We start from the raw sequence: 12704 nt of genomic DNA on the forward strand, positions 1-12704 counted from the left end.
TAAAGTTGTTTCATTAAGGGTGAAGAAGAATACTATCAGAAACAATCCTGAGTACATAAAACTAAATTATTAAACTTAGATTATGCAAAGAAAAAAAGAACTAAGTCAATCAAAGACAAGTTGACATGTAGGAGAAAGCTTTGTGGATGTAAGAAGCTTCTTGTAGTTCTCTAGCTCTTGGTTGGTTACAGAAGGATGTGTGAAACTTAGAGTCAGTTTCTTGAGGACTGCTGAATTCTCAAGAATGTAATTCACTAGTTTGATCCCACTTTTTTCCTTCATTATCAGTCTGTTAATCTTAACATACTCCAGCGTCGATATCAAACACTGAGGCACATTGGTGAGATCATCAGAAAGGTTTTTCCTGAAATCGATTTGCTTTTGCTTCCATGGAACAACAAAATATTTTCGCTCTGACTTCCAGAAAAACTCCAGCCTAGTTTCATTTTGTTTCTCTGGCTTCATTAAATCAGAAAAGTCAAAGGTAAGAACTTCAAGAAGAGGCGAGGCTGAGACGAGCTTCTTTATGATCACAAGACCACCTTGACTCTCGTAATAAATGTTTTCTAGATGCATCATCTTGAATTTAGGTAGAGAAGCAACAAACTTGGTATTCTCAAGCCCTACGTTTGCAAGATTTAATGACACCAATGTCTTGCTGACATAAACATACTTAGGCATGAAATTGATGGCACCCTGAGGCATTATTTCGCACATATTGGCCTCTAGGTGTTGAACTCTGCGATGGATCACTTCGGCCATCAAATCCATGACTCCATTGTTACTGTCCTTGGAATCATGATACCTTACCTTCTTCTTTTCTTGAGAAAAATCGAGAAAAGTTATCTCTTTCATTCCTTTGAAATAATTATAATCCATGGTTATGTTGAAATTTTGCAGGCATGATCCACGGTTAAGCTTCAGAAATCTACGCATCACCCTCCACATGGCTTCTTGTCGAAGAGAGACCTTAACGGTGGTTAAGTCCAATACGGAAACCTTTAGCCAGAGAAATTCCCATCTCTTCGATAAGACGCTTGTCTTAACCGAAACGCTGATGGAGAGGTACGAGAGTATGTGAGCTAGCAAAGAATCTGGCAATGCGCTGATTCTATCAAACTCCATTCCTAGATTAAAACCTAATCCTGAGGCGATGAGTTTCTCTACTTTGTCGACAAAGTCTAGGTTTGGAAAATGAAAACTAACCTTCCAAGAGATATTCTTTAGGGCGTTGAGTTTCCCAAATGTATACCAAAAGGTAGAAGTCGGTTAAACGTACAAAGAAAGCTAGGTAACAAAGATTAGGGTTTTTTAGGTGGAAGTTTCACAAACAGGCTTGTTGTTTCGGCCCAAAAGCCCACTAGAGAAAAAGCTTCTCTTTCGAATCGGGCTTGTCTTTGCCCTCACTAGGGATGTCAGACGGGCAGAACGGACCGACTGCGACGGTCCTGCTTTTCTTCTGATCCGCTGCGGATCGGTCCGCCATGGGCAGCGGACGACATATCACTGCCCATACCCACCCCGCATTAATTTGCGGACTATCGGGCATGCCCGCGGGCATTGAGAACCATACTATCAATATGTGTCGTTCTTGTGTCTGTTCTTATCATCTCTGTTTCACATTCGTTTATTAAGTTGTACTCTTAATCCTTAAGGAATTTTCTCATGTGACTTGAGAGTTTTGACCCAAGAAGAAGTGTAATCCCTCATTCTTTATTTTTTTTGAAACACGATCACCACATTTTTGCTGTACCAAGAGAAAAGAATAAACACACACATTTAATAAACGAACTGTATTTTCTCTCTTCATCGGTGGCTTTTGCTGCAGCCTGCATTTACTTTAATTTGACTTATGTCACTCATCATTGATGTTCATCATGAAAACCATAAACAACAACAAAAACCAATAGTCGATCATGAAGCATTGGATAACTGAAGATGTTTAAACTTGAATTTAAATCAAAGACGTACTAAACAGAAACATTAAACCAATGTATTAAACTGAAATAGAAAGCTTAAAACAGAAATCTCAAGGTTAAGATGTCTCTTCATCATCAAGCTTCATCATCAACAATTGATTGGAAAGAAGGTAATGTCTCATCTTCATCAAATTCTTCATCCTCCTCTACATATGGCAAAGTAATAGAAAAAAGTCAAGGAAAATATATATCTCTTAAAAGTTACACAAGCAATACCAAATTGTGAAAATTGTATGCTTACCATTTTCATATGCTTCAAAACCTTTTAACCAATTGCGGCAGCATATTAGTGCTTGAACATTTTTTGGGAGAAGACGGCTTATGTACTTGTTCAAAACTCGAGTTCCAATACTAAAAGAAGATTCAGATGCTACTATTGTGATTGGTATACTAAGGAGATCGCAAGCCATTGATGCCAGTTCTCCATACCGTTGAGAGTTCTCTTTCCAATATTTTAAAATATCTAAACTCTCATACTCTATCATGTCTATTGGCGAATCATCTAGATACATTTCCAAAGAAGACTTTCCACTAGTAACAACAGTTTGTTTGCGGAAGTTAATAAAATCATGCAAATGATTAAAACAAGACCAAAAACATTTTGTAAGAAAATCTGCAAATGTATAAAACAAAAAGAAACTGTAACTAAATCAGAAAAAAAATTTAGACATCTATACACATTTCTCAAACCAAAACTTAAAAACCAATAGCATAAGAGACTGAGAACTTACATCATAGTTGCCAAAACTCCCTTTTTTTCCTTCATTCTCATCAGTTTTCTGATTAGTTTCACGAGACTTTGTAGAAGATGATGTGAAAATGGACTTATTCTCATAAGATTCAAAAAGAGTAGTAAGCTTACCACTCAAATGTTTAATCTTTATCTCAGCTGAACCCTTCTCGTTCTTTTCAAAACAATACTTTACCAGTGTTAGCTTCAACCTTGGATCAAACACTGTAGTCATTGCAAAGACATCACTAACCTCTTCCCAATACTTATCAAACCTTTCTCTCATTGGGACAATCATACTTCTGATGACTTCATCTTGATTATGTGAATTCGATATCAACCAATTGTTGATCTTCCAAACTTGCATGAAATACAAGTTTGAAGTTGGATATGTTGAACCTGAGATCAGATTAGTGATTTCATCAAAAGGCTCCAAAAACTCACAAATCTGCTTCAATCGGTGCCATTCAGCTTCTGTAGGGTGAAACTTGTAGTTTCTCCCATCAATGACTTTGAGATTACCAAAGGCAGCTCGATACTTGAGAGCCCTATCAAGCATCTTGTATGTTGAGTTCCATCTAGTTTTCACATCCATAATCAACCCCGCTTTCAAATGTAAACCAACAGCTTCAACACATTTTGCAGACAATATCTCACGTTTTTCAGAAGCTTGAACATATTTGATACTCTCTCTGATCTTTTCCAATGTATCATCTATATCTTTCAGGCCAATCTGAACAATGATGTTGAGAATATGTGTTGCGCATCGCACATGAAAATAGTCTCCTCCACACAACAAATCATTCCGCAATATAAGCTGAGATTTCAGAATCTCTTGTGTTGTGTCATTGTTAGTAGCATTGTCTAACGTGATGGAAAACACTTTTTTCTCAATTCCCCAATCTTTCCACTTCTCTAGAATCTCCATTGCTATGTGCACACCTGAATGTGGTGGCGGAAAAGCATAGAACGCAATAATCTTGCTGTTTAATTTCCAGTTTCTGTCAACATAATGTGTTGTTAGACACATGTAGCCCTCATGAGTGATTGCAGTCCACAAATTAGAAGTGAAGCTAATCCTCCATGGAAGGTGAGATAATTCTCTCTTCAAATTCTCTGTCTCATTCTCATAGAACTTGTAAACATCTGCTACAGCTGTGTTCCGGCTAATAAACTTCACATTTGCGTTCAAATACTTCCAAACTGATCTAACTCTCTCATATTCAACATAGGAAAATGGGAGATCATGCTGAATGATACACTTAGCTACCATTTCACGAAAAACCATATGATCAATCTTCCTAGCTTGTAATCTTGCCTCAGAGTTGAGCATCACCTTACTAATATCAGCATTACCAAGCAGAACCTTACATGCTTTCATATGATGGTTGTAAGAATTTGTACCATTCTTATGTGAATCATATGCATAGTCCCTCTTGCAGTGATTGCATTGCGCTCTATCTTCAAGTTTTCCATTAATAGTCTTCTTAATCAATGTAAAATTCTTCCAGCAATCTGCATACTGCTTTTTCTTCTTCGGTTATGTTGATGTTTTCTTTCCTCTTACTTTCTCTCCTTCGACATCCTCATCATCATCATCATCATCATCATCATCATCATCATCATCATCATCATCATCATCATCATCATCAACATCAATATCAATTGCTGCTCTTTTACCAGATTTTGATGATTGTTCTCCATGCTTTCTCTTCTTTGGTTCTCTTGATGTTCTCTTTCCTTTGTCTTCTTCGACATCATCATCATCAATATTAATTGCTGCTCTTTCATGAGATTTAGATGACTCTGTTGCTGCTCTCTCAAACATACGACGTTCGTTTGCAGCATTTTCAGCATCTATGATTCTTTGAGACTCTACATCTATTGATGATGGCAGATCACCATAATCATGTGAATCCTTTTAAAAAATAAAACCAATGATTAATGTTAAAACTCTGTTAATGTTTGCTGAAACCACAAGAAGAAGAGTGGAAGAAGAATGGGTGCACGGTGATGACAGATGCTTGGTCTAACAGAGGAGAAGTATCATGAATCTATGTGTTAATTGCAAAGGAGGTACAATGTTTCGCTCTTGTAAAGATAGTTCAGATGAGGCTCATACAGGTGGATATATTTTTGAGTATGTCAAAGGCTGCATTGAAGAGATTGGTGAAGAGAATGTAGTTCAAGTGGTTATTGATAATGCTGCTAACAATATGGATGTCGCAAGAATGATGAAAGAGATCAAGCCGAGTATATTTTGGACATCATGTGGGACTCGCTCCATCAGTTTGATGCTTGAAAGCATATCGAAACTCACAAGGTTCAAAGGCAAAATTCAGATGGCGAAAGACTTCACAATCTTCATATATGCTCATCATAAGACATTGGCGTTGATGAGAACATTCACAAATAGGACAAACATTGTGAGACCTGGTGTTACTAGATTTGCATCATCATTTCTTACTTTGCAAAGTCTCTTGGACAAGAGGGATCAACTAGCAGGCATGTTTTCTAGTGGTGAGTGGAGAAACTGCAAATGGTTGAAACATTCCAAAGGAATCAAGGCATTTAACACAATTATGAGTGTTAAATTTTGGAATGGGGTGATAATGTGCTTGAAAGTTTTTGGACCATTGGTCAAGCTGCTTCGACTTGTTGATGGAGATAAGAAGCCTACAATGGGATTTCTGCATGGAGAACTGATAGAAGCAAAGAAACAGATCAGTGATGGATTAAAACATGTGGAAAAAAATGTTAAGCCGATATTGAGTATCATTGAAGAAAAGATTAAGGGTCGACTTGACAATCCTTTGCATCTGGCAGGTTATTTGTGGAACCCATACTACTTCTATAAAGATTCAAGCCAAGCCTCCAGTGATGAGGTATCAAATGCACTCTTTAAGTGTGTCTCTGCATTTTTTCCCATTGATGTCAACACACAATGTCAAGTCATCAACTCTGAACTGGCGATTTACAAAAACAAAGAAGGGAACTTTGGAAAACCATGGGTCATCCTAGGGTGCCAGAAAGAAGATTATGATCCAGATACTCTTCTTGCACTTATTTTTCCTATCAAATAATGTGCCTACTTTGAGAAGAAACAGAGCATGTAGTTCAAACAGAGCAAGAGCATAAACGATATATGAGTCATGAAGTCATCATCACGTTAACAACATTGCTAATCGATTATGAGTGTTAATAATCCTGCTAATCGATTATTAGTGTTAATAATCTTGCTAATCTATTATTATCGATCTCCTCATCACATTAACTACACTTATACACAAGATTGTTCACGATGACTTCATTGCTAATTATCTATTAATGTGATTTTGTTTCTCCACTGATGACTTCATTCACTCTAGCTCATTTACATTGGTTTATATTTTTACAATTTTAGTTTATTGGCGGGAAACATATGGAAATACTGTTCCTAATTTAGCAAAAAATGGCTAAGAGTATTTTGGCTTTGACTACAAGTTCATCCGGATGTAAATGAATTTGGAGTACATTGGAAGGGGTTAGACTTTATTTTGCTCTAATTTTCAATTACCTTGATTTTTATGCATATAGTTCAATGGTTCACTTTATTTATATTGATGCCTACTATTATATGTAGGTACATACAAAGAAACGAAACAGACTTGTTGTAAGTCGAATGAAAAATCTTGTGTATGTCCAATTCAATTTAAGATTGATGAACCAAAGGAAGATACAAAAGGAGAATAATGTTGATATATTGGTTGCGAATCATGCTTCTAATTCTCAATCATGGTTAGTTGATGGGATTTCCGATGATGGAGAGGACTCACAATTCGATTTACAAGGTGATATAGGTGAAGAAGAACCATTTCGATCAACAATTGATGATGCAGATCAAATTAGAGAGTTAGCTGACGAAGATGATTTCATATCCGACAATGAAGAAGAACTTGATGATATTGATTGCGAGTCTGACGATGACCAGATTCTACAAGTCGACGAAGAAGAAAAACTTGAAGATTAAAATTGGTTTATTTTTCTGTTTTCGTTTTGCTATTTCAATTATTGAGTTTTAGACTACTTGGTTTGACAATTCATCAGTATTTTTGACAATTTAAGGTTGATACTATTGGTTTGACAATTTTATGAGTATTTATGCAAAGATTTTGATATTTATTTTGTTTTTTTTATTATATATATATTTAATTATTTATATATAATAGATTTATAATTTATCATATCTATATATATTTTTGGTAAAATATATTTACCATATATATCCTGCATATATAGCCGCGTATACAGCTATACACTAAACGATGGTGCACCGTCCGGCTAGCGCCTAGCGGATTTCAGAACATTGATTAAACGTCAAGACACGTTAGTAATGTCCAATTGCTCTGGCTCATCTGTAACAGAATAGTCCTGCCAAATAAACAACCTGACTTTTCAATTTGTTTCAAGCAGAGTTTTACAAACACTACAAGAAAACAAGCCTTTTGCGAGGACACATTGCGACAGAGTACAGCTCTCGCAAATTTGCGATAGATTTGCGAGGAATTTACTAGGAAATAAAAAACCATAGCACATCCCTCGCAAATTTGCGAGGAATTCAGTCGTCGCAAATCCGCTGCTCATTTGCGACGCATTTACGACAAATTCGCTGGGAAGGTCCCTTTCCTCGCAAATCCATCGCAATATTGCAACGATTTTGCGAGAACAAACTCCATAGCAAATTTGCTATGGAATTGCGAGTGATTTGCGAAAGCCATAGCAAATCCATTGCAAAGTTAGGATAATAAGTTTTTATAAATATTACAAAATTTAATAGAATTATTCTGAAATACATTTGAATGTGTTCATAAGGTGAATTTACTAACTTTTAACATTATTTTGATGGTTTTTACAAATTAGATATTCAAGGTTTGCGACAAATTTGCGACTGATTTGCTAGAGCCATAGCAAATTCGTCACAAATCCATTGCAAAGGACTCAAAACATAGCAATTCCCTCGCAAAAAAAACTTTAAACCCTTAACCCTAAACCCTAAACCCTAAAGACTTATTACATTACTATTAATGATTAAAAAAGATGAATCCAAAACTATTAATCAAAGATAGCAGTGCAACACAAAATTGTTAGAGAATTGGACAATTTGGCAAAAATTTGTCTCAATGTATTGAACATATATGTGATATAGTGTAGAACATCATCATGTTTAGAGTAAGATGCAAAATTGGACAATTTTGCAAATTTTGATGATAGAAAAGAGTATGATGACACCATTTGACCTTATAATATACTTGAAAGTTAATTTGACTAATTTGTTACAATTATTTTGATGGTTTTTGCAAATTAGATATTGAAGGTTTGCGACAAATTTGCGACTGATTTGCTAGAGCCATAGCAAGTTCGTCGCAAATCCATTGCAAAGGACTCAATACATAGCAATTCCCTCGCAAATAACAACCCTAATCCCTTGAACCTTAAACTTTAAGACTAATTACATTACTAATAATTATTAAATTGATATAATTCAATATTTATAATATAAGATAGGGCACTAATGACAATTGCAAATCCTAAACCCTAAAGATTTTGCGAGGGATTTGCTACGTTCCCTCGCAAATTGGTCGCAAAAAACTCTAAATAAGAAAATTTATATTAATTATTGTTTGCGATGCTTTTGCGAGGGACTCTAGTAAATCCCTCGCAAATTTTGCGTTGGAATTGCGACGCCATTAATTTCCTATATAAGTAAAAAAACCTAGTTTGAGCGAAGCTCAAACCAACACCCGCAGCCGACAAACCCTAAAAACTTCTCTTCTTCTTTCGATTTCATTCTTCTCCGGTTGTCTTCTCCGGTTGTCTACTCCTCCTCTCATCCTTTCTCCGGTTGTCTACTCCTCCTCTCATCTCTTCTCCGGTGTCTACTCCTCCTCCCATCCCTTCTCAGGTTAGTCTTCTCCTCCTCTCATCCCTTCTCCGACTAATCTCCTCCTCCTCTCTCTTCTTCTGTTGTTTTTTAGATGGGTTTCGATTTAGGGTTTTTCGATTTAGGGTTTTTATTTCAATTTTTGGGTTTTTATTTCAATTTTTGGGTTTCGATTTAGGGTTATATCGATTTAGGGTTCTAATTATATCGATTTAGGGTTTTTCGATTTAGGGTTATATCGATTTAGGGTTTCGATTTAGGGTTATATCGATTTAGGGTTTTTCGATTTAGGGTTATATCGATTTAGGGTTCTAATTATATCGATTTAGGGTTTTTCGATTAAGGGTTATATCAATTTAGGGTTTCGATTTAGGGTTTTCCGATTTAGGGTTCTAATTATATCGAATTTGAGGGTTTTCCGATTTAGGGTTATATCGATTTAGGGTTTTTCGATTTAGGGTTCTAATTATATCTTTTTTTTGGACTTGTTTTTTAGTTGTCTTCACAAGAGAACCAAAATCATTCTGGGAGCCAAAACGTTTACAGAAGATTTATATCTTCTCAAGGGTTATCTCCTCCCATCCCTTCTCGAAGGTTACCTTCTTCTGCCTCTGCTCCAAGGGTAGCTTCTCCCGCCTCCTCGCAAGGTACCTCACCGGTGATCCAAGAGAATCGTCAAGGAACCTCACCGGCGGTGGAAGATCATCTTCCACCACAGCAATCGATTTCGCGTGTCAACGATGAGTCTACTCAGATCTCTTTTTTTACTTTGGAAGAGCTACTTGCAAGTCCCGGTCGTGCTAGCTTAAATAAATTGGACCCTAAACGCCCTCCGGGTACTCTATGGTAAGAATGTAGTTAGGGTTGTCTAATTTTTTAGATATATTTTCATTGATCCTCATTCCTTTTTTTCTTGTGTTTTGTAGGTTTGACGAGGATCCTTCGGTTGCTGCTACTGTTCGGGCCATCTTTGAAAGAGATTTCAAAGGAGCTCATGCCAAATGGACCCAAACACCAGCTGCGGTTGTAAACCGGTGGCTTGAAACGTTTGCAGTAAGTTAAATGTTTGTTGATGTGTTTAAATTACAGATTTTGTTTTTACTTACTTGATTCTGATTTTGATTCATGTTATGTTTTTACAAGCAAACATATAACTGGGACCAGTCCATCAATGGGAGAGTTCGAGCCGAGTTTGAAAGCAAGTTGAAGACCCGGATGACTGATCAAGTGTCTCGGTGGAAGTCTAAGTGGAGAGTAAAAGGTGATGATGCAAAGCCGCGGTGGCTTGATCCGACAGTATGGGACGGCTTGGTCAAGTTTTGGTGTGAACCAAAATCTGAGGAAAAGAGCATCAATAGTCGAAATGCTCGATACAGTGATCCTGATGGCACTGGAATGCATAAATACCGGTCTGATCAGACCTCCTTTAAAGCTCGTGCACGAAAACATGTAAGTATGTTTAGTTAGTTATTTAGTACAATTACCTATAAATTCTTGCTTTAGTCTAATACTTTGTTGTTTCATATCTTTGTTAAGTCGGAGATTACTGGTGAGGCACTTCCTGATTTCTTGAAAGTCCTAGAAGATACTCATAGGAAACCTGATGGGTCGTTTGTGGATGGATTATCTGAGAAAGTATACCATGAAGTGTCATCGAGGATAACTGAGGCTGAAACTGGGCTATGCTCAGGGGATAACATAGAGAGTAGTGCTTCTGGCGGATTGTCAGTTAGTATGAAGAACCAAATTTTTGCTGAGGTAAATTCTTGAACTTTACATACTGTTTTGTTTTATCTCTTTGAACTTTACATTGTGTCTCTGTTTTTTGTTGTTTGCAGGTTGCTCCGAAGAAGAAAAATAGGATATATGGAGTCGGTACTATGCAAACTGAAGCATCTTCAGCTCAAGTTGTTCTGACGCCTACTCCGACTGAAGATCCAGTCATTCTAGCTGAGAAGCTTTCTCAGGCCGAAGCTGTTCTTGCGAGTCAGTCTACTCAGCTAGAAGATTATGCATTGAAGTTGCAACAAAATACTCAGAAGATGCATTGCTACGATGCCTACTTCGATTATCTATCTGAGAAGGACCCTGAATTTGCTGCAAAATTTCCCCGACCTGAGACTGCTGCCACCAATGAGACCGGAGCAGGAGGTACCGGACCTGAGGCCGGAGCAGGAGGTATCACCAGACCAACTTAGGATCTCTTGTGTTTATGTGTTTATGTGTTTGTATCCGAGAACTTGTGTTTGTATATTCAGAAGATGTGTTTGATTTTTGTTTTGAACTTATATTATTATGTTTATGTAAGTTTAACAACATTTTGTATTACAAGTTTAATTTCAGTTTTCATTCAAAGTTTTTTTGGGCTAATTATGAATTTTAGTTTGCTTAATTAGAAATTAATCATAATTAATTTGCATAATTAAAAATAAACATAATTACAAAATGAATAATTCCTAATTCAAATCTCAGTTGTTGCGACAGACATAAATGTTGCAAATCCATCGCAAATTTGCGAGGGATTAGCTTGAACCAAATTGCGAGGAATCTGCTATTGATATTGTCCCTCGCAATTTGCGTTGATTTTGCGACGGCATTTTTTTCCTCGCAAAATTTGCGAGGGATTTGCGATGTTAACCAATTTGCGAGAAGCGATTTGCGAGGGAAGTGTGTTCCTCGCAATTCCATCGTTTTTGCCTATTTGCGAGGGATTTGTTATGAATTCTTCCATCGCAAAAGGCTTGTTTTCTTGTAGTGAAAGTCGAACAATGTTGTTTAGCCAAACCACAGGTTCAATAAGATTATCACCAAGAAGAAGTTTTTGAAATTTGGGCAGCTCTCAAGAAAGGCTGGCAATAGTTGAACACAATTTCAACCAAAATAATATGGAGTTAAAAGAGGTGGATGTTAAAACTGAATCGGCAAAGTAATCACCATTTATGCATGAGCCGGGATGGGCAAATCACATTCGACGTAATGTTTAGCTCACGTAAACTGGCAATAGTTGTCAAGAATGATTTCAAACCTATTAGTAATTTTTTATTTGTGCTCGAGTAACATTTAATTACTGCTACTATAAATAATAAAATATATGTTTGAATTAAGAAATTTAATTAACATTTAATTACTGCTACAGTGCTACTATAAATGATAAGACACTCTCTCCACATCTCCTATATATGGTCCTCCTCCTTATTATAAATATAAAATGTCATAAGTCACTCTCTCCACATCTCCTAAATCAAATAAAAATCATGTTTGGGATTCTAGGGTTTAAGGCCGCCATGGGATAAAGGCACGAGAAAGTAGTCCCCAGCCCAAGCAAGTTCCAAGGAGAAAACTCGAAAGAGATCCCAGTTGATCTCTTGATCGACGTATTCTCAAGATTGCCACTGGAAGACGTTGCGAGGTGTCGTTGCGTGTCGAAGCTTTGGTCTTCCATACTGCGTTGTCCAGAATTCACCCAACTGTTCCTGAAAATGTCATCGGTTCGGCCGCGTATCTTGTTCACCTTCCTATACAACGGTAAGCGGATCTTTTACTCTATCAAGTTTCTAGTTGTTGATTTACTGATTTTGTGTTCAGCTCTCATAAACTACCAAGGTAAACTGGGCATATTGTTGCCAAATCGGGGTAGTATCAATAAAAGGACAGAAAGTTTTGAGCTGCGGGTTCTAGAGAATTCTGATGAAGTCAAATGGTCGAAGACTGTTTACATATTGCCATCCTATTGGAACGATCTGGTTGCGTATTACAACCATAGATTTGTCGGGATGACGATTGCAGGTGTAATTGTGTTGTCGACATACCAACTACTGAAACCTTTCTACCTGTTCTACTATATAATACTGTGGTCAGAGTTGGTCGGAATTGTAACTCCGAGGTTTAACTGCTCAAATGTTGTTATATTTATAAACCATGTAGAGAATGTAGAGCTTATGGATTAGGAATCTATAACATATAGCTTGCCTTCTATATAAGTTTGGGCTCTTAGATACACCCTTGTCGTTGCATACATCTTGTTTCGATGTGTGTTTGTAACTTGGAAGCTACGTTTTAGCTATTTAAACTTTTT

General features: G+C 36.8%; 1 protein-coding gene and 3 pseudogenes across 1 annotated transcript; 3 read left to right on the forward strand and 1 right to left on the reverse strand.

The window, feature by feature from the left end:
• On the reverse strand, window positions 1–1194 carry LOC147921449 (putative FBD-associated F-box protein At5g44940). Its single transcript, XM_087497619.1, has one exon. It carries the CDS (start codon window positions 1123–1125, stop codon window positions 106–108), a length of 1020 nt encoding a protein of 339 aa, XP_087353745.1. The 5' UTR covers window positions 1126–1194; the 3' UTR covers window positions 1–105.
• A 3513-nt stretch (window positions 1195–4707) lies between these two features.
• Window positions 4708–5792, forward strand: LOC147921450 (uncharacterized; annotated as a pseudogene).
• Window positions 5793–6160: 368 nt separating this feature from the next.
• Window positions 6161–6718, forward strand: LOC147921451 (uncharacterized; annotated as a pseudogene).
• Window positions 6719–11883: 5165 nt separating this feature from the next.
• Window positions 11884–12576, forward strand: LOC147921452 (F-box protein At3g47030 pseudogene; annotated as a pseudogene).
• The last annotated feature ends 128 nt before the right edge of the window (window positions 12577–12704 follow it).

Source organism: Camelina sativa, chromosome 18 (assembly GCF_030686135.1).
Source record: "Camelina sativa cultivar CO46 ecotype springtype chromosome 18, ASM3068613v1".
Taxonomy (NCBI): Eukaryota; Viridiplantae; Streptophyta; class Magnoliopsida; order Brassicales; family Brassicaceae; genus Camelina; species Camelina sativa.